The following is a 22799-nucleotide window of genomic DNA, read 5'->3' on the forward strand; positions in this document are numbered from 1 at the left end:
GTCTTTTATGACTACCTTCTTGCACTTAGTATAGTGTTTTAAGGATTCATCCATATTATGGCATATATCAGTACTTATTTCTTTTTATTGCCAAGTAATATCTAATTGTATGCACAATATAAATAAAATACCACATTTTATTTACTCTTGCAACAGTTGCTGGACATTTGGATTGTTTTTACTTTTTAGCTATTATGAATAGTGCATTTGTGAACATTAGTGTACAAGTTTTTATGTGGACATGTATTTCATTTCTTTTGGGTATGTACCTAGGAGTGGAAATGTTGAATCATATGGTAAATCCGTGTTTAACCTTTTGAGGAATTGCCAGATTTTTCTACAATAACTGCAGCATTTTATATTCCCACCAGTGGTGAATGAAGATCCCAGTTTCTCTGCATCCTTGTCAACATTTTTTTTTAAATTATAGCCAGACTGAGTGTGAAGTGGTATTTCATTATGGTTTTGATTTGCATTTCCCTGACAGCTAATGATTTTCTGCTTTTTTTCATGTGCTAAGTGACAATTTGTATATCTTCTTTGGAGAAATGTCTGTTCAGCCAAAGAACTTTTAAAACACACTGGTTCTTGAAGTTTCAACTATAAATAGACTGTGTAGAGCCATGTAGGGTTTTTTTGTTTTAACTCCCAGGTGACTCTAGTGTACTCCAGAGTGGAGAACCTCTGTGCTACCTGGAAGCGATAGTGCTTCATGTTAGGAAAACAGACCCAGAGATGCCAGAATACAGGGCTAAGGTCATGGTAAAGCTGAGACTGGAATTCATATTTGGGAGTCATTCTGTTATACTAAGTCTCTCAACTGCTTATACTTTACCACCTCTCAGTGTAACAGAGCTAGTAATAGCAAGGGACATGATATTCCAGCTTTCTCTCTACAGAATGTTGGCAGTGGTAGTTACTAATAGAGGGATTGGGGTTTACATTGAGCTGTGTAACATATCGTCTTGTCAGGTTCTCCAGTTACTGTTTCCATGAGTTCCACATGTAACACAGTACTCCAGGGTCAGTGTTAATACCCCTGCATAGGGCCCAGCCCCACAAAATGTTGCTAGAACAACTCCACTATAATATATCTTCTTATTACAGATTCAGATATAACATAGGTAGAATTCTATCAAGCACAGTGCTTTGCAGTGGAGAGTAACTTTGTAATACACAGCTATTAAATGAATAGATGCTGTTGCAATGGCTGACTCTCTGAGATGTTCCACTTTTTCTGAGGCAAACTAGGCAATTGTCCTTACAGTGTATGTCCCTACTCTGCTTACAACCTGTGTTTATGTGTTTTGTTTTAGCAGTCTGTTGCCTTGCATATGTAGAGTGGGGAAAGTATTCAGACTAAGGAGGAGGTAATCTTGCCAATATGAATCCACTTCTGTCTTTGGGCATCTGAATTACCAATTTAGGGCTTTTTCTACAAAACTTCTCTGTTATCTGCAGTATTAGAAAATGGTAGATAGAGGGTCATACCAAATCCTGGCATTGACCTTAGAGCTTAGTTTTTTGTAGAACTTAATTTTCATTATTCCCATTGGAATAGCATTTTGAAACATTCCTTATCAATGCTTTTATGTTAAAACTGACATTCATTTCATTAACTTTTTTGCATGAAGCCTTTTACCTGTTTCAGTGTTTGTTTTTCGTTGGCTGTGCCCTGCAGCATGCAGGATCCTAGTTCCCCAACCAGGGATCAAACCCCCGCCCCCTGCAGTGGAAGCGTGGAGTTCCAACCACTAGACTGCCAGGGAAGTCCTTCAGTTTTTTTATAGTTTGCTTTTTTAGACTGTACATCTACCAAAATACCACTTGTTGAAATATTAAATTACATATGTGGAAGGGTAGTATGCATAATGGTTTAATGCCCAGTTTCTGTGTACAAGTCTTAGTTCCATCACTTCTTAGCTACATGACCTTGGGTGGGCTGCTTGACCGCAGCTAAGCCTCATTTTTCTCATCTGTAAAGTGAAGATGATAATAGTATCTTTCATAGTTGCCTGTAAAGATAAAATGAGGTAACTTTGTGAAGTGTCTATTATAGTGTCTGGCACATGGTATTTCCTCAATAAATACTGACTTTTATTATGATGGCCTATGCTTTGAGCTGTTTAAATTTTTTTAAATTTTTAATGATTTATGAGACATAGGGTAACAAGGTAAGAAGTAGTACAGTTAATAAGGTCGGTGTTTGGCACTTCCCAGGATTCACTCTGAGCACCTGATACCCAGGCCACTTCAACAGCTTCTAAGGCTCTGGGTCCACTATTTTGGAATGTTCATCTGTGGCCATTTCAGACTTGTACCTTTGCTGAAGGATTCCTAATTGAGTACATTAACTGTGGAGCTAACCTGAAGCCTTTCTAGGAGTTTCTTCTTATTTGGCAGGGAAGAAGGGAGCTGGACTTCCTCAGGACTCTCCAGATATCCTTTTGGGATCCAAAACTTATCAAAATAACCTAAGTAGTCCCACTGTTTTCATTGGTCCTTGTAGTCCTTTCTCCTGAGTGCTGCCTGGGTTCACCTGGAAAGACTCTGCCTGGAGTTGGCTGTAGACCTGTTGTTTCTACAGACTTTCTTTCAGGTCAGGTATATCAGGTGTTAGCAAGAGAGGTCTGCCCGGTTGTATCAGGCAGGCTTGCTGTTGTCAGTGCTGTGGTGTTCAGATGTTCTGGGGTAGGGAGGGGATGTGGGTATTGCAGGAGGATCGGTTACTGACATGATCATTTCTGACCTATTAATGCAAGAAACTTTGCTTTTGTTTTTTAGGGATTGTTCTCTGAAGGGGAGACCATTTCATCTTTTCCGATTACTCATCCAGTACCATGAGCCAGAGCTTTGTTCTTTTCTTGATACAAAGAAAATTACTCCAGACTCCTATGCACTCAACTGGGTAATAAAGTGAAAGTAGGAACACTTAATGAAAAATAGCTTTCTATAAAACTATAGTTAGGTGTTTTTTTTCCCCCAAGGAAGAGAAAGAAAAGCACTAAATTATAGACTATTACTATTTAAACTAAAGGAGTAAAATTATTGACACTTCAAAAATGATTTTTTTTTGCTCTTCACTTACATTAGTTTAAATTATTTAATATGAAGTTTAGCCTTTTGTTGTTTTACAAATATATGTAAATATATGTGATATATTTACTTATGTATAATATATATATGTAATATATATAAATATATGATCTGTATCAGTTCACTTTAAAACTGTGATTAAATTGTTGATAGTATGTATAAGAATTGATATCCAATGACAAGGAAAATAACAAGATTATCAAATGATTAATATGAAAGAATATAAAGTACATCTCAGGGACTTTCCTTGTGGCGCAGTGGTTAAGAATCCCCCTGCCAATGCAGGGGACACGGATTTGAGCCCTGGGCTGGGAAGATCCCACGTGCTGCAGAGCAACTAAGCCCGTGTGCCACAACTACTGAGCCTGCGCTCTACAGCCCGCGAGGCACAACTGCTGATCCCACGCACCACGACTACTGAAGCTCGTGTGCCCTAGAGCCTGTGCTCCGTGACAAAAGAATCCACCGCAATGAGAAGGTTGCGCACTGCAACAAAGAGTAGCCCCCCGCTCGCTGCAACTAGGAAAAGTCCGCGTGCAGCAATGAAGACCCAACGCAGCCAAAAAATAAATTAATAAATTAAAAAAATTTTAATAAAAGTACATCTCAGTACTCTGTCATTCTATATTTTTATTTTTTTTAATTTTATTTATTTTTGGCTGCGTTGGGTCTTCATTGCTGCGCGTGGGCTTTCTCTAGTTGCGGTGAGCGGGGGCTACTCTTTGTTGCGGTGTGCGGGCTTCTCATTGCGCTGGCTTCTCATTGTAGAGCACTGGCTCTAGGTGCGCGGGCTTCAGTAGTTGCGGTGCGTGGGCTCAGTAGTTGTGGCGCACGGGCTTAGTTGTTCTGCAGCATGTGGGATCTTCCCGGACCATGGCTCAAACTCGTGTCCCCTGCATTGGCAGGTGGGTTCTTAACCACTGTGCCACCAGGCAAGCCCTATATTTGTATTTTTAAATGGGAAGTTCTGTTATTTCTAGGTCAGTGGTTCTCAAACCTTTTGGTCTCAGGACCTCTTAACACTCAACATTTATTGAGGAGCCACAATTTATGTGGATTATGTTGGTTAGAAATTAAGAAATTTTAACCATTTATTAATTCATTTAGAAGTAGTGATAAATCCAATGCATGTTAACATAAATAGCCTATTTTTAAATGAAAATTAACTATTTTCGAAAAAGAAAATCAGAATAGTGACATTTTTTAATATTTTTGCAAATCTCAATATTTGGTTAGAGCACAGGCAGGTACGTTCTCATATCTGCTTCTCTATTGAATCTGTGATGATACCATATTTCGTGTAGCCTTTGGAAAATTCTGTTGTTCATTTGTGAGAGAATGAATATGAAAAAGGCAAAATCTAAGTATTATTATGAAAATAGCTTTGACATCACAAATGCCCTGTAAATACTCTTGGGGACTTCCAGGGCTCCTCAGACCATACTTTGAGAACTGCTCTTCTAGGGTAACTTGAAGATCTTTCTAAAACAGTGATTGGGTTCTAGAAGAATATACATATATTCAAAACTTTTAATGTATTCCTTGATCATGTTTTACCTAGCTTTTCTTCAGGAAGGATTCCATTTCTGCCACTTATTAACCATGTGATTTAATACACTTAGCCTCTGAGCTTCGATTTCTTCATCTGTAAAATGGAACTAATAATAGTACCTATCTCAGAAGGTGATGAGATGAGTAATGAGGAAATGGTGACTAGAGAATCGCAACTGGTTTCAGCTCTGGCATACTAAATCTCATACTGCAGCAGCCTATTCTTTCATTCCTTCTCGGCTGCAGTTTTCTCATTTTGAGTAAAAATAATAAAATTGTAGTTTCTCTGAGATTCATATGTTGCTATTAAATCTACTTATTTGTGTTGAAGTAAGAAACTTTCTTTTAAGCATTCTGATATGTTAATAGAGATCTCTCTTGTCATATTATGCCTGGGAAATGCCATTTCTGTGACCAGAACTCTGAAGTAGTACTCAGTGCTGCTAGCAGATTTTAACTGAGTACTGAAACTACCAGTTTCACTTTGTCAATGCCCGAAGTAGTTCATTCTTGCTACTAGTATCATGTCTATGGGATGGAGTCTTTTTTTTTTTTTTTAAATCATGAGATGAAACAAAATGAATTCCTAAATTTTGAGAACTCATAACTGTGAATGATGCAATGGTAGCTTTAGTTTAGCTAACTGAATTTAATGATGACCATATCTTGCTATTCTGTTTGTATTTGCATCTTCTGTATTTGTAATAGTAATTTTTAAAGTTACAGAAAACATTAGAAGCATTATGTACTTTAAAAGCTTTGTGGTCAGCTGTAATAGCAGTTACATCAGCTGTGGAGTGTTAGGCTTTTTCTAGCCCAAACATCACCATTTACTAGCTCTGTGATGTTAGGAAGGTTATTTAATAGACGTCTGTTTTCTTACCTATAATATGGGGAGGAAAATGTCTATTTTGAAGGACTGTTGTGAGAATATTTAGAATAAGAGATATATAATAAAAGATATGTGGCAGTAATTTAGTACCTGGCACAAAATATTCACTAAATGTACGTGTTCTCATTAGCTCCCTTTAGCCATTAAGACTGTTTGAAATTTAACTTCTAGATGGAATTGTTTCTGTATCTAATAAAAATGGAATAATCTAAAAATATCACTGAATTTATGCAATTTAAAACACAGTTGGGCTCTAGAGGAACTTACACATTAACAATTCTTTTATTTGAAGTAGAAAACCATAGAGCTCCTGAAACGTTTTGAGGGACATGAATGTTGTCTCATCTGTTTCAAATGATGTACAAGTAAGATTGGTGAACAATTTGCCTTTAAATTGTCCTTGCAATTTCATTTGGTGCTCTTAACTCAAATTACCATGCTTGATCCTCACAATTACCTTGCAAGTTAAGTACTATAATAGTTACCCTTACAGAGCTTGTGGGGTTATTATGCTGTGGCAGATATGTGCCAGTTACTGTATATATGTGCTAGTTACTGTATATACCCTAGGTTAGAGGATGGGTAGTAGTATTCCTTTTTTTTTTTTTTTTTTTTTAAAAAAACAGAAGTAGAAATGGAAGCTCTAGAGGTTAAGTGACGTACCCTAAGTTATACAGCTAGTAAGTGGCTTCATTGTGCCTTGAATCCACATGTTCTGCCTTTGGATTACATACAGTAAAGTTAAGGTACAAGTTAAATATCAGGTACAGACAGTTTGATATAATGTTACGCATTTGCCTGAGTACTTTTAAAAGAACAAGTCCTTGCCATGGTTTATATCTCTCATTTCATTTCCTGATTACAGCTTGGAAGTCTTTTTTCCTGTTACTGTTCCATTGAAGTCACTCAGGCAATATGGGATGGATATCTACAACAAGCAGATCCATTTTTTATTTATTTCTTAATGTTAATAATCCTTGTTAATGCAAAGTAAGTATTAAGTTGACTAGATTTTTTCCTCTCTGTTCTCAGGGTGCTCTGTTCATATTTAACTCAAATTCATCTGATTCTCTTTACAGAGAAGTCATTTTAGCGCAGGAGTCTAACAGCAAAGAAGAAGTTATCCGTAAGTATTATTTAATGTGGAGAAAACATTTCAAGTCAGTTTTCTGAAACTCGGTTTCCTCATGTATAAATTTAGAATACTCTAGAAGAGCTCTGAGGTTCCATTAAAGTCTTACACACTCTCCACGTACAGACCTTAAAGACTGTTGCCCCTGATTGCCACCCTTGTTCATTCCTTCTATGTATTTTTCACTCTTTCAATTCTTTTCCATATACTCTTTCTTTGGTTTCATTGTTGAGATAAACTGCCCTCTTCTCACTCTCCCCTTCCTTCTTCCTTAATTTGCCTTTGAATACTCAGCTCTTACAAGTGTATCCATTGTTGAAGTCTTGGTTCTTCGTTTGGGTTCTCCCCCACTCTAGCTCCCACACAGATTTAGTTACTTGCTCTCTATAGTGCCTGGCACTTTGTACTGTGTGTGTTACAGTGTTTATCTCACTATGTTATAATGATTTATCGTCACATTTCTCAAACCAAAGTTCCTTAAGTCAGGAACCATTTCTTGGTCATTTTTTATTTCCAGGGACCCTGACATTTATTATGTGTTCATTGAATAAATCACACTATTCCAATTGAGGCTAATGAATTTGATTTGATTGCTAGGTACCATCATTCACTAAGAGCAGAACTGTATTAACAGTTTCAGTTCCTTTGGGGAAAATCCACTTCTCAAGCAGTTTTCAGTGCATCACTGTTGAGATTCCATTTATATAGTTCAAATGTTGAAGATAAACCAACTTTGATATGTAAATAATGTTCATTACTGTATTTTTCACAAAAAACCTTTAAAATATTATATTTGTAATCATATTTCAGAGTTCTTGGAAAATACTCCATCCAGTTTGAATCTAGAAGATATAGAAGACCTTTTCTCTCTGGCTCAGTATTATTGCAGTAAAACACCAGCTTCATTTAGGAAGGTATCAGACAAGAAATCACCTACTTCAGTATTTCACATTTTGTGCATTGTTTTATGTTTATGTTGTATCCACTTCAGTTAAAATACTCTAGGTTGTCCTTCTTTTCTTTTTATGTGTTACAGTTTTGTGTGATTTTTTTCACTGTAAATACTCTCCCTAATGGAGGAACAGACATTAAAAAAGATACTATACAAATATTCTAGGAACCATTTCACCTCTACTCTGATTATTATTTCTGATCATGAGACTATTGACTATAAGGTATTTCTTAAATTAATGTTTCCTTGATGTTAAAAAATATAAATATTACAAAAATCTGATGGAGGATATATAATTATGCCTTCTTTATCTGGAGTTTAGCTTTGCACAACTTTAATGCTGCTGAGCTGTCTTTTAAACAGAAAAGGGTCACTTAGCTCCATAGAGACCTAGAACCTTTCTCAGATCAGACAAGTGCTTTCAAGAGAAAGGACACCAGATTAGAAGCCCAAGTGCTGTGAGCTCCTAGAAAGTAAAACTCTAAGAAGCAAAAGCAAGTAACGGGGAGGCACAGGAGTACCATTTATGAACAATTTGTGACCTCAGGTGCTCATGAGAGCTTTATTTTTCTTTTGTTTTTTTTTAAGGCATTCTAGCATCATAATTGCTAGTTGGAAGTTATCATGTCACTGAAACATTAAGATGAGATTAAATTATGTTCAATATAGTGTGTTCAGGAGGCAGATAAGGGAAACCTTGTAAGAGCATTTCCCTCAAAACTAACTAATTACAAAAGAGATTTATTTCTAGGGACTAGTTTCAGCTATTTTAATAATTGCCTTATGTAGATCACCTCATTTCCCAACAGTGTTGACTAAGTTAGATGGTGGCGTAGTGGTTATGATACTGGATGAAAAAGAAGTCTTATCCTTTTCTTTCCAGTCTTTTAAGAGGATAGCTTTTATTCTTCAGACATAAATAATCTGCACTAGCAGTTGCTAATTAGAGCAGGTTTTAGCAGCATATTACACAATTTATGCCATGTTTTTGTTTTCATTTTATTAAAATATAAAAAGTTGTGAGTAACCATTTAAAAATTTACTATTTAAATATAGGTGATAATATAGAAAATAGCTGTGTAGAATGTGTTATTTTTTCTTAGTCTTTCATTTTGTGTGAAATCTAATGGGGACTTTGTATGCAGACTTTTTGTAGCTTTTAGCCTGTAAAATATGAGAGGATATGTTAAATCACGTGACTCAAAGATGTTATGTAATTATTTTACCTTTTGTCTTGGTCTGTTGAGAATAGTTTTAGGAAGAAAGTTTGATTTTATTTTTTCTGCATAATGTTTCAAAAATTCCTCTTCCCACAGGATAATCACCATCTCTTTGGTAGTACTTTGTTGGGAATTAAGGATGATGATGCAGATTTGAGTCAAGCACTTTGTCTGGCCATCTCCGTGTCAGAGATCCTTCAAGCAAATCAGCTTCAAGGGGTAAGTAAAAAAAAACCCCACTGTTTATCAGAAAACTATCCCCTTTAAATGCAAGGAATCAACATTTCCTCCCTGTTTGTTGATTCTCACAAAATTAATTTACTATAACAATGTTGTTGTTTTGCTTTTTTTGAATGATTAATGTGTTAAATCTTCTGTCCATATGCTCATTTTTAAACTGCCAGCTTACGTGTTATTTTACTTGTCAACAACTAATTAATTTTGACACCAAATTTTTGTAAATTGCCAAATCTTTTTTCATATTTTAGCAAAGCAACTGAATGTTATATAAAGTACTTAAAAGGGTGGATTTAACAGTTAAATTCTGGATACTTATACAGCTAATTGAATTACATGGTTTAACGCCAAAAGGCATGTTACAAAGGAGAATTGAGGATATACCATGGTTTTCTGTCTGTTGCTGTCTTCATGAAAATCTTTTTGCTAACAGTGCAACAGTTAACCGTGTGTGTTTGGAAGGTTGGATGTATTTCGAAGATGGAGAGAAGAGGAACGGACATGGAAAGACAGGCCTTTTACAGTAGATCTTTTTAAAACAAGCATTTCACATATTTTTCTTATTAGAACTATTACTTAAAAACAAATCAGAGCATGTAATCTAGTTTAAAGAGACCCATGTGAACTTCTTCAGTTCAGACTGGCACTGGAGAACCTTCTCTCACCCCCAAAAGACATTTATTTAATCCTTATGTGAATTGCATTGTTGATAAATGTGTGGGCTTATTTTCAGAAACAGGAATTGTATCTACATCTGTGTTTATTTTCAGAAACAGGAATTGTATCTACATCTGTGTTTATAACTACATAGTGTTTTTTAAAGTGTTTAACATGATAGATATTAAATTATTAAATTCCAGTATAATTAGTTTTATAGCTCAAACTAATATTCTTCTGCTACATATTTTAAGACTTTCTAGTCAAGAACAGTATATACAGAGTATTTTAACTATTTAAAATGAATAAAACTATTTAAGATCTTGAGGTTATTTTCTTGAGTCTTTATGGGTCCTCCTATGTGAGATCCATTTCTAATCTATCTGTTTCCCCTTCTTTGGTTAATTGTTAATGTTATATTGTGTAAAATGTGACCCTCATGGCAAGTTTTATTTTGTCAAATGTTTCCCTTTTAGGAAGGAGTCCGGTTCTTTGTGGTGGATTGCCGTCCTGCAGAACAGTATAATGCTGGGCATTTATCAACTGCTTTCCACTTAGATTCAGATCTGGTTAGTATAAATGCTGATTAAAAATTTTTAAAAAGTAAGAGAAGAAATGGATTTCTTTTCTTTAGGCCATAAATAAATACACATGTACCAGATTGGGGATGTTTTTCTTTCTGCTTAAGGAGGGAGTCTCTGCCCTTATAAAAGTGTTGCCTCAGGTTTCCTTTTCACCTAGGACACCCTTTTGGGATCATAAAGGGTAGATGAAAGCACTGTTAACTATGGCTTACTGTTGCTTACCATTGTTATGTCAGTAAATTCTAAACTTCTTACTGTGAGCTACCTGATGTAGCACTCAGCATAGTGTCTTGCACTTAGTAAGTACTCTGTGAATATTAGCTCTTCTTATGATTGGGTAATTAGTCTATAAGCCTTTTTTTCCATCATGAGTACTTATGCATATAATAAAGTAATATTTAATAAGGGTGGTATCTGGTGTATAGGGGCTCAGTTGTTCAAATTGCTGTCCTAGGGTCACTTGAATTGAAGGACTAGATGAAGTAGATAATTAAATATTGTCAGAGATGCTTAGAGCATTTGGTAGGACTGGGACTGACATCATTTAAGCCCTTCTGGGGTTATTAGAGCCTCAGGGATGGAGAAGACAGAAAGAGGAATAACTTCTTTTGCTGACTATTCTATCTGCCCTTCTTCCCAACTTGTCTGAAAAAGTTGACGCTGAAGCTGTGAAAGGGCATGTTGAAAGATCTAGGTGGTATCAAGAGGAAACTCATGGAAAATGGAGGTGAAACAACCCAGAGAGTTTGGGGTGCTATAGGTGAAGAAGGCAGTCCTAACTTGTTTGCATCCTAAAAGTGAACTCTGTGCCTTTCTCTTCCTTGATTCATCTAGGAAGACCTAAATGGTCCTTCTTTTATGCTTATTTTTAAAATTTATTCATCATTAATAACTTGATTATTCTTAAAAAACTCAAAGGATGTCTCCAGAGTTGACAATTGCTCTGTTTGTTTAATCATCCAGACCTTTAATATGTATTTACATATTTCTTATTCACTTTTTTTTTTTCCACTTGATTTTTCACTTAACAGTTCACTCGCATTTTCACTTAACAGTTTTTTGGAGATCTTTTCATTTTAGTACATTGTTTTTAACGGCTGTATAGTGGTGCATGGTACAGATATACCATAATTTATTGCCTGATTGATGTACATCTAGAATGTTTTCAGTTTTCTTGTAATAAAACAATGCTGTAGTTAACATCCGTATATATATTTTGTGGACTTGTGCAAATATTTCTGTAAAATAGACCCCTACAAGTAAAATTTTGGGGTTGAGAGTTGTGGGCATATACAACATTACTAGAATCTGCCGTATTGCCCTTTAGAAAGGCTGAATCAACTGATACTTTACAACTCTAAGTGAGAATGATTGTTTCATACCATCAGCATTATTGGACATTACCAATTTTTTATTTTACAAGAATGATGGTCATTCTTGTTATTACTAGTGATGTTGTGCATCTTTTTCAAGTGTGCTGTTAATTTGTATTTTTTTATCAATGCAAATTGCTTTTCTATGGTTTGTCCATTTTTCTATTGGATTTTCACTGTGCCTTTTTTTTTTTTTTTGCGGTACACGGGCCTCTCACTGTTGTGGCCTCTCCCGCTGCGGAGCACAGGCTCCGGACACGCAGGTTCAACAGCCATGGCTCACAGGCCCAGCTGCTCCGCGGCATGTGGGATCTTCCCAGACCGGGGCACAAACCCGTGTCCCCTGCATCGGCAGGTGGACTCTTAACCACTGCACCACCACTGTGGAAGCCCCACTGTGCTTTTTTTTTTTTTTTTTCAGTACGCAGGCCTCTCACTGCTGTGGCCTCTCCCATTGCGGAGCACAGGCTCCGGACGCGCAGGCCCAGCGGCCATGGCTCACGGGCCCAGCCGCCCCGCGGCATGTGGGATCTTCCCAGACCGGGGCACGAACCCGTGTCCCCTGCATCGGCAGGCGGACTCCCAACCACTGCGCCACCAGGGAAGCCCCCCACTGTGCTTTTTATGAACAGTTTTTTGAACAAATTTTTGTATTTATTGGCATACTTGTTTTCTTGAGGGTAGGAAATCAATTTTTTCATCCTCGTATCTCTAGTATCTAGAGTAGTGCTGATGAATAAATGGCTTCTACTATTTCTGACTGTCCTCTAAGAAATTCATGGTTTGCCATGTAAGTGGAAACTAAAAAATATAGGTTGTTTCAAAGTATTGTTTTTGTCAGGGACCCTTCCACTCAGTGTTAAACTTTTCTTGTCATGATACCTAAAGACACTGAAGCTTAGAAAACAAACAGCAAAAACAATTTTTTTGTCTAGTAAAGTATTTTCTTTGCATAATTTAATCTTTCTGTGAATTTTCAACTTTTGTTTTCTGATGTATTATAGGTACATTTATACACATTTCTTTTATCCCAGGGATTTTATTTATAAGAGCCTTTGTTAGAGGAATTCCCTGGTAGTCCAGTGGTTAAGACTCTGCACTTTCATTGCTGAGGGCCTGGGTTTGATCCCTGGTGGGGGAACTAAGATCCCACAAACTGCGTGGCGTGACCAAAACAAACAAAAAAAGGCTTTATTTTCATGGTGGCAATTTAAATATTGTTTTTTTTTTCCCGCCCTGGGAAAATATTTTGTTTTGCAAATGTATAAGAAGCACAGGCTTGCCACATTAAAAAAATTTTTAATTGTCTAGATGCTCCAGAATCCGTCTGAGTTTGCACAGTCAGTAAAATCCCTGCTGGAAGCACAGAAGCAGTCCATTGAGTCTGGCTCCATCGCTGGTGGGGAGCACCTCTGTTTCATGGGCAGTGGCAGAGAGGAAGAAGACATGTATATGAACATGGTCCTGGCACACTTTTTACAGGTATGCCGACAGATTATTTCAGTTTTCCTTGGTTACTGCTATCACCTTTAAGAAATTCTCCTAGGTAATTTTGTGCTGTTGTCTACCTTGTCAAATTTATGTTTGTTTTTTTTTTAACACTTTATTGGTTTTGTGTCTTGCCAACAAAGGTCTTCTCCCCCAGATTTTTCTTGCGTGCTTATACTTTTATGTTTAAATCTTGGCCCATCTGGAATTATTTTTGTGTAAGAAGTGAGGTAGGAATCAAAAAAATTTTTTCCCCAAATAGCTAACCAGTTGTGCTGTCAGTATGAAATACTACCTCTTTAATATACTGAATTCCTCAATGAATCAGGGTCTATTGCTGGATTATTCTTTTGCATTGTTCTCTATGCCTATTCATGCCTCAACTTTTTACAGTTGCTATATAATTCATTTTAATATCTTCACTTTGAAATTGAATAAATGTACATGTATATGTACTCATGACACTTAGCCACCTTTCCTTTTTGTGTTTAAATGTTGTCTTCAGCACAACTAATTTGTATCAGCGATTTTATGCAACCTGTCCCCTCTACCTTTTCTACAAAGCCTCACTCAGTGATGGCTCTTTCTTTATAAAAATGGTTGTTTATTAGGTATTCTTTGGTAGTTTATATATTCAAGTCCTCATTTTGTGTGGCCCTGAACTATGGAATCAGGAAGACAATAGGAATGCTATTACACAAGCCACTCAATTTACATCCACTTTACTGGGAATCTGGTTTGAGAAAATTAGTCTAAAGCAGGGGTCCCCAACTCCGGGGCAATGGACGGGTACCAGTCGGTGGCCTGTTAGGAACTGCGCCGCAGAGTAGGAGGTGAGCAGTGGGCGAGCCAGTGAAGCTTCATCTGTATTTACAGCCGCTCCCCATCACTCCCATTACCACCTGAGCTCCACCTCCTGTCAGATCAGCAGCAGCATTACATTCTCATAAGAGCACAAACCCTACTGTGAACTGTGCATGCGAGGGATCTAGGTTACGTGCTCCTTATGAGAATCTAATGCATGGTGATCTGAGGTGGAGCTGAGGTGGTCCCAACCATCCCCAGATGGGTCCATCTAGTTGCAGGAAAAGAAGCTCAGGGCTCCCAGTAATTCTGCATTATGGTGAGTTGTATCATTATTTCATTATATAGTACAAAGTAATAATAATAGAAATAAAGTGCACAATGAATATAATGTGCTTGAGTCATTCTGAAATCATCCCCCACCCCACCCCACCCCTCATCCGTAGAAAAATTGTCTTCCACAAAACTGGTCCCAAGAAAGACTGGGGACCGCTGGTCTAAAGGACAGTCCTTGAAAGACAAAATCAGAGAAGGAGCAAGGTATTTGGGAGAGGGATTATAAGGTAAAGTTATACTTTACTGGGGGAAAGATTTTAGAAGTTTATACAGAATAACAAAAATAGGTTCTCAAACTCATTTTACTTATAAATTTAATTGACCTGTTCTAAAAATAGCCTGGTATAGGCTGTATATTATGAAGGGTGTCAGATGGCAAGAATTTGGAATATTGTGGACTTCTATTAATAATTCGAGTTCTTAATGTGGTTTTAGAAATTCCCCCCCTCCCAGTTTTTATTGTGGAAAATTTCAAACAAATCCACAAGTAGGGAGAATTGAACTCTATAAATTCTTTGTAAAGACATAACCACATTATCACTATTACACTTTATTATAAAAAAAAGTAACGAGTGTTCAAGTTCCCTTGGTTTTCTCAGGATCTAAAACAAGACATTGCACTCTGGTTGGTATCTTTTAAGTATCTTTTAATTTATAGGTTCCCTTTCCTAATTTTTTTCCTTGTATATATTTGTTTGGAAAAACTGGTTACTTTGTCTTATATTTTCCCACAATCTGGATTTTGCAGATTGCATTCACATGGTGTTGTTTATCAGGTTCTATCCCTGGTATTTCCTGTAAACTGGTAATTAGACCTAGGGACTTATTAGATTACTTTTGGGGGTGGGAGGGATAGGAAGTCTTGGGTATTGTGTACTTCCTCAGGAGGTAAATACTGCCCAGATATCTTTCTTTTTTGTGTCTTTGTTTGTTTATCATTGCTTAGATTCATTAATTTTTAGTAGTTTGTAAAATGTTAACATTCTGTCATTTCTTCATAATTAGCTGTAGTATTTGCTTTTGTATTTCCTTTTTATAAAAGACCCAAAATATTTTGGCAAGCTTTTAAAAACCATTCTAGTAACATCCGAAAATACAGTGTAACTGATTTTGGTTTGACTCTGTATCGCACTATTGGGACTATAATACAAGTAAAATCACAGTCTCATTAGTAGCCATGAAGTTATCCACTTCTTCCCACTCAAGCACCAGACCTTATAGTACACAAGATAAATGTATGTACTTCTCTGTGCCAAAGTCCAAAATGTCAAAGAAGAAATTCAGAAATTTAGTATATAACCTTATATTACATTTGTCAATGCTTATAGAACTATCAGAAGTTTTATAGAATTTTTTAAAAATTTATTTATTTAATTAATTTATTTTTGACTGTGTTGGGTCTTGGTTGCTGCACGCAGGTTTTCTCTAGTTGCAGTGAGTGGGGGCTGCTCTTCGTTGCGGTTCGCGGGCTTCTCATTGTGGTGGCTTCTCTTGTTGCAGAGCACGGGCTCTAAAGCGCAGACTCAGTAGTTGTGGTACACGGACTTTGTTGCTCTGTGGCATGGACCAGGGCATGGAACCCATGTCCCCTGCATTGGCAGGTGGATTCTTAACCACTGAGCCGCCAGGGAAGCCCCCAGAAGTTTTAATTAAATTGCATTTGGGAATAATTTTAAATTTTATTTTCCATTTCAGAAAAACAAAGAATATGTGAGCATTGCCAGTGGAGGATTTATGGGTAAGGTTTTAATTTATTAATCCCTTTGTCCCTACTTTTCAGAGGAAATTATACTATCACTGGAGCTGATTTAGAATGACCAAATTAGTTAATGGGTACACTTTCTCTTCAGTCATTCACTATTTTCAGAAAAGGCAAGGCCAGCAGGACATATAGATAAAGACAAACACAATAGACAATTGCAATGAGTGAATAAATAGTGGAAGACTGTTGAAGTGGATGTGTATTAATTAGCTTGTATTTGTAGAAAATGTTTTTGTAAAGATGGGTGAAAAACTGCCCCACATGATTTGTTTCTGTGGAGAAGGAAGGATAGATAGGACTGGGAAACGAGAGTAGGAGGAATAATTTTCACTGTATACTCTTTGTGCTATTTGCTTTTTTGTTTGTTCTGTTTTCATTTTAGTTTTGAACTACATGAGAGTATTAGCTGCTGAAAAAATGTTGACTGAATAGAATAAAACAAATAAGTTGATATTTTCAAGTCTGCAGATAATATCTGGTAATTCAGGATAGTAAAATGACAGAATCCCTACCAGCAAATATTTGAGAATATGTGAAGGAGTAGGTCAGGGTAGTAAGGTTAAAAAAAGACTATCTTTTTTTCTTTTCTTTTCTTTTCTTTTTTTTTTTACAAATTATGTTATTTAAGGGTACAGATTTACAACTAGTAGATAAATAAGTCCTGGAGTACTAAGGCACAGTATACTAATGCACAGTATAGTGAATATAGACAACAGTATTGTATTATAATCACCAAACTTGCAGAGACTAGATCTTAATTATTCCCACCACAAAAAAGAAATGGTAATTGTGTGACATGATAGAGGTGCAGCTGTTGCTACAGTGGAAGTCATATTACAGTATATAAATGTATCAAATCAACATTTTGTATACCTTAAACTTACACAGTGTTATATGTCAAATATATTTCAATTAAAAGATAAGGCGCCTTTCATTAGGAGAAGAGATATAAAAATATTGAACTATAATTACTAGGAAAATTAATGATAAAATGAAATTAATATTTGTTGGAGGCAATAGAATCCTGAGTTTGAATCATAAGAGTCTTATAAGGATTAAGTTCTGGCTTAATATGATTTTCTTATGTTATGACTTAGACATTTTGATAGGTTAGGGTCTATTTCTTCTTGGTCTTTGTTGATATTAGTAAGAATTATTTCTCCTGTATATCATGGCCTGATAACTAACTACCCTTGAAGCTCATACCCAAAGTGATTTAACAAAAGGGCTTATTTAAATAAGTACTAGTGTTAAGCAAGTATTGGCCTAAGGCCCAGTGTTATTGGAAGTTCTGACAACATGATACAAAACGTCGTGATACAAGACACTTTTGAGAGTCTGAAAAGTATTCTTTTATATCACAGATATCCTAGGTTTTAGGAACTTTTTTCTAAATTATTTCTGTTCCAAGAATAATCTCTCTTTCCATAGCAGTTAATGCCTAAGACTGCTTCTTTATTATGGGAAGGATTAACTGATGTCTCCTTATGGTAAACAAAAGCCACCATAGGTTTTCTATTAATCTTTTATGTCATAAAACCATTGCTAAGTTTATCTATTAATACTTGAAGGATTACCTTCCAAAGAGGAAAACATCAAGCCTATATATATAGTTACTGTTACCCTTAGGGTCAATTAAGAAAAGTTATATGTGTATAGAGAGAGGGCTTTAGAAGGAAGAGGAAAAGGAAGGCTTCTGTAGCCTGGGGTCTTTTAGTACTTTACAGAGGTGCTGAAAGAAATACCTGTGATTATGCCTTTGGATCCTTTTCATTCAGCTATGACATGTTTATTGTACTTCTCTGGTATTGAATCTTTCCAAAGGGTTTGATACGTCAGGATTTTTTTTTCTTCTTCCTATTTATCTTTAAGCACTGCAGCAGCACCTAGCAGACATTAATGTGGATGGACCAGAAAATGGATATGGCCATTGGATTGCTAGTACCTCAGGCTCAAGGAGCAGTGTCAGTTCTTCTCTTGATGTAAGTGTATATGTAGAATATGTCACCAGAGTTGGATAAATGCCCAGGTGATTAACAACTAAACAGCTACCATAACAGAAATGGAGTAAAAATAATTCAGACACATGCAGTGAGGAATCATATTATTGCGAGGTTAATGAAATGGTGGGAGCAGGCCTAAGCAGCTAAACTAGCCAGGAGTTCTGGTGGTCTACCTGCTGAATTCAGATTTCTCCCTCTCCAGCTGCAGCTTGGTATCACCTAGTGACAATTTTCTACTCCACCTTAAATGTCAATGGAGATAATTCTGAGTCCCGTGACTAGCTAGGACTCTAAAGTGAGCTGGTTCTAGGAATCTCCCAATTAGTTTGGGTCTGGAGAATACTGAGGCTCATGTTTGCATCTCCAGCATACTGTCTCTGTAGCTCTCCTCCCCACCACATACCTACATGATTAAAACTTCAGTCCACCCATATTTGAGAATGGGCCAGGCAGAGGAAGACAGGAACCAGTTGCCAATCCCATTTTATTTGAGTTTTAGTTATTGAGGTGTATATTACTGCAGGGTTTTGCAATAGTGGGTAAATCCATTCTGTTCTACTTTGGAAATATTTGGGCAATAAGTCTTGTGTGTTTTCAGTATTTCATGTCATTTGAACTAGGTGTCATTAAATCATTTTCTTAACAAGTAATGGTCTTCATCTACCTAAAGGTCATTCTTTAAAGAAATAGAGGGAGAACTCCAGGACAGGGTGATGGTTACAAGCTTGGGCTTACCAGTCTGACTCACCTGGGTATTCAGGTTTTGTCTTCACAGTTTACTTTCTTCATGATCTCCAGCAAGATCTTTTCCACTCTGGTTTCTCCATCTGTGCAAATAGGGATGATGATAATAACACAGCTTTCTTCACAATAATGACATGAGGATTAAATGTGCAAGTGAATGTAAAGTGTAGTACCTGTCACTTATATATCTTATAGTAGTTATTATAAAATTGTAACTCATTAGATGATTAATTGAGGCTTATCTTCAGCCATGTAAGTCAAAGCAAATTATTGCCAAATTATCAGCGGATAAGTCTTCTCTGAGAATTAGGTTTTCAGCTTGATCTAGGTATCTAGGAGCTCACCATTTATTTAATAAGTATTTGCTGTTTTCATTTTAAATATCTAAATAGTATAGATATATTATAATGTGTTCAGTTAGTCCCCTTATTGTTGAATATTTACATTGTTTCTAGTCTTTTACTATTATATACACTACTACAATTAAGTTTTGTAGTAATATATTTGCATATGACATGATTATTTCATCCTAGAAGTGAAATAACATGATCAGAAGATTACATGTCAGAATCCTTAGAATTCTGCATTATTGTCAAATTGCCCTCCAAAAAACATTATTCTAATTTATATTCCTGTCCACAGCTTTGGATGGTCTTTGTATTGAACTTTTTATCTTCAGATTTGAAAAACAATGATTGAGGCTAAAGATAACTGTCTTAAAGATGTGTTACATTCAGAAGTACCAAAGAATTTCCACAGTCAGTTTAATTTGGTTTTGAATTTGGATATTGCAATGGGAACATGATTTTTGTGTTATTTCGTTAATGACTTCTCTTAAGAATAATACATGTTCATTGTAGCATCATATATAAATATGAAAAATATAAAGAAATCAAAATTATTTATAACCCAACCATGGATAACAGCTATTCATAGTTTGAAATATTTTCTTTAAATCTTTTATAATGCATTTTTTTTTAGTATTTTATTTTAAAAGTAGTGATCAGAGTGTACATACAGTTTTATTTTCTGCTTTCTCATTGAACATACGAGTATTTTCTAGTATTTTTAAATGCTTTTTTTTTTTTTTTTTTTTTAGTATCAGTATAGTTTTCCACCAAATAGTTCCTAAATCCTAGGGCATTTTCTGATTATTTCCTCCCCATAAATTCTGAAGAAGAATTAATAAGCAGAAGATAGGCACATTTTAAAACTTTTGACATCTACTACCAGCTTCCCCTGTAGGGTATAAAGGAGCAATTATATACAACTCAAGAATTATACTCACATCTCTTACACTAGGTACGTAAGAGTGACTTTTCTTGAGAAATTAAAGGCCTAAGTAATAATGTTTTAAACAGCAAAAATTTACAAGGAATAAATGTTTAAAAATTTAGCTATATGAATGATATTCTGATTATAATTTTGCTTATCTTTATAGAGTAATCTGAGTTAAGAAAAGGTCAATAACTTTATTTCTTATTGAATAAATAAGGTAATTTCAGCCTCCACACATTTATGTGTGTAATACATATCCTCATTTTTCATTTCTACCTTCCATTCCTAAAATGGTTTCACCCAGTATATCAGTCTGCTGGGGCTGCCATAACAAAATACAACCAACTGGTGGCTTAATGTATTTTCTCACAGTTCCAGAGGCTACAGGTCTGGGATCAAAGGGCTAGCAGGTTTAATTTCTCCTAAGGCCTCTGTCTTTGGCTTTCAGAGTACCACCTTCCTGTGATGTTGGTACATGGCCTTTTTTCTGTGCATGTGAATCCCTGATGTATCCCCTTCTTCCTGTAAGAGTATCAGTCATATTGGCTATGGCCCACCTCATTTAACCTTAGTTTACTCTCTAAAGGCCCTATCTCCGCATTCAGTCACTTTCTGAGGTACCCTGGGGATTAGAACTTGTAACACACGAATTTGTGGTTGGGGGGTGCACCCAGTTCAGGACATAGCATCTAGATAACCTTTAGCAGTAGTGTATCTTGCTAATCATTTGGAGAGTAGTTAATCCATCAGTAAGTTGTTGTTTGTTTTTCTTTTTTTCAGGGTGAATCTTCTAATGGCTCAAATGATAGAGGAATGAAATCACTAGTAAATAAAATGACTGTTGCTTTGAAGACAAAATCCGTTAATGTCAGGGAAAAAGTTATCAGTTTTATTGAGAATACATCAACTCCTGTGGACCGGTGAGTTGCTTATACAGTATGAATTTGTGATGAGTAATTAAAACTATAGAAAAGTATCTTAACAGTAAATGTTAGTTGAATAGAGTGTGCTCTAGAAAAGGATCGTAAATTACATTTTTTTATTAGATGATTCCAGTTTTCGTTGTCATCACAGAGATGTTCTTTATTGCTATAAAATTTTACTGTAAAGATTACTCTCTCTTCTCCCACTTCTCAGAACAGGAGGCAAGTAATAATTCTGCCCCTTCACGCCATTCATTAGAAAAAAATTATTCCAATGCTATTATGTATATGACACTTCATATAGCAGCTGCTTCTCACATGTCAAATGGTTGGGAATCATCTGCTAAGTGCAGTAATCTCATAGCAGGAATCTCTTTCTCCGCTTCAGGAATTTAAAACCTAGAAAATTTGGTCATACTAAATCAAGCAGAAACCCGTTTTTGTAAAGTTGAAGAATTCAGATCTTCATAGAATTTTGTTCACAGCATGTGTGACCCCTATTTTCCCAATTACAAATGAAGTATCCAGCTAACAAATGATAAGTTTAAGAATGTCTGTTATATTGTTTCTTACTGGAACTGTGAGGGCACAGTATGTTTTTTGTCCTCCACATGTTGGTCTCATTGATCTTTCTTGTTCTTAGGGTTCAAAGCTAACCTAACAATCCCAGCGTGAAATTTGTTTCTAAGCAAGCCTGATCTTGGAAATGTGTTATAGTATTTAATTTCACTCTCATGTCTTACTTGCAGCACCCTAGGAGAGTTGAAGTATTTGATTTTAAGAACTGAATATAAGGCATTTACTAATATTCACTTTATTAAATAAAGGACATATGCATACAGATTTTTTTTTTCCATTTAGTAAATAGCAAAGAAGATATAGATTATTTTCACTAATCCAAAAAAATTGTACCTTGTCTACAATGGACTAATGTTAAAGTGTTGTTATCAAGGCTGAAAGGTTTTTTTTGCTCATTAAAATTATGTCTGCTTTCAAAAGCCTTAATTTTAAAATTACTTTTAGTTAGTGCATTCTCAATTAGGGTACTATTTTTTTTTTTTTTTTTTTCGGTATGCGGGCCTCTCACTGTTGTGGCCTCTCCCGCTGCGGAGCACAGGCTCCGGACGCGCAGGCTCAGTGGCCATGGCTCACGGGCCCAGCCGCTCCACGGCATGTGGAATCTTCCCCGACCGGGGCACGAACCCGTGTCCCCTGCATCGGCAGGCGGACTCCCAACCACTGCGCCACCAGGGAAGCCCTAGGGTACTATTATTGGTACATTTTGTAGCATGAACACTTAAAATTTATTTTAAAATGAACTAGTGATAATTCTAAATTGAAAAGACTATTTTCATTAAAGAATCACGTGAAACTGACTTTTCTTCATTTTTCTTTGTACTTGGGATGATCAAAATATTCTTTTTCAATATACACCCTGGGTTAGAAAAACTGATTATATTTTTGTTTTAAAGCTTTTGCATTTTTAATAATCATATTGTTCTGTCCTCTGCCTCAATTTGCTATAGAATGTCTTTCAATCTTCCTTGGCCAGACAGAACATGTACCGAGCGGTAAGCCAATGAGTAGAGCAGCTTTACTGGACCATCCTTTTCCTTTAGCATGCTTCATGCTGTCTATAAGCCTCATGTTGTCTTGGCTAAAATTTCATGCAGCTGTTTCAAGTGCTAAACTTTTCTCATTCTGCTTTTAGGAGTGTGTGATGCTGGTATGTTTTCCTTTTGGTTTTTTGCTCGATCATTTTAATTT

General features: G+C 36.1%; 1 protein-coding gene across 3 annotated transcripts in view; it reads left to right on the plus strand.

Moving 5' to 3' along the window:
* TBC1D23 (TBC1 domain family member 23) overlaps positions 1–22799 on the plus strand; it is a 64421-nt gene that overhangs the window by 30901 nt on the left and 10721 nt on the right. For 2 of the 3 annotated variants that reach the window (XM_024759225.1, XM_024759227.1), the window contains exons 5-15: positions 2785–2908; positions 6405–6529; positions 6619–6665; positions 7482–7585; positions 8940–9062; positions 10214–10306; positions 13006–13176; positions 16018–16060; positions 17957–18066; positions 20890–21029; positions 22559–22603. In XM_024759225.1, coding sequence (XP_024614993.1) covers positions 2785–2908; positions 6405–6529; positions 6619–6665; positions 7482–7585; positions 8940–9062; positions 10214–10306; positions 13006–13176; positions 16018–16060; positions 17957–18066; positions 20890–21029; positions 22559–22603 — 1125 coding nt within the window. The remainder of the gene's footprint in view (positions 1–2784; positions 2909–6404; positions 6530–6618; positions 6666–7481; positions 7586–8939; positions 9063–10213; positions 10307–13005; positions 13177–16017; positions 16061–17956; positions 18067–20889; positions 21030–22558; positions 22604–22799) is intronic. The other variant, XM_024759226.1, reaches the window with a different exon arrangement.

This window comes from Neophocaena asiaeorientalis, unplaced genomic scaffold, assembly GCF_003031525.2.
Source record: "Neophocaena asiaeorientalis asiaeorientalis breed wild unplaced genomic scaffold, Neophocaena_asiaeorientalis_V1.1 scaffold197, whole genome shotgun sequence".
In the NCBI taxonomy this organism is placed as follows: Eukaryota; Metazoa; Chordata; class Mammalia; order Artiodactyla; family Phocoenidae; genus Neophocaena; species Neophocaena asiaeorientalis.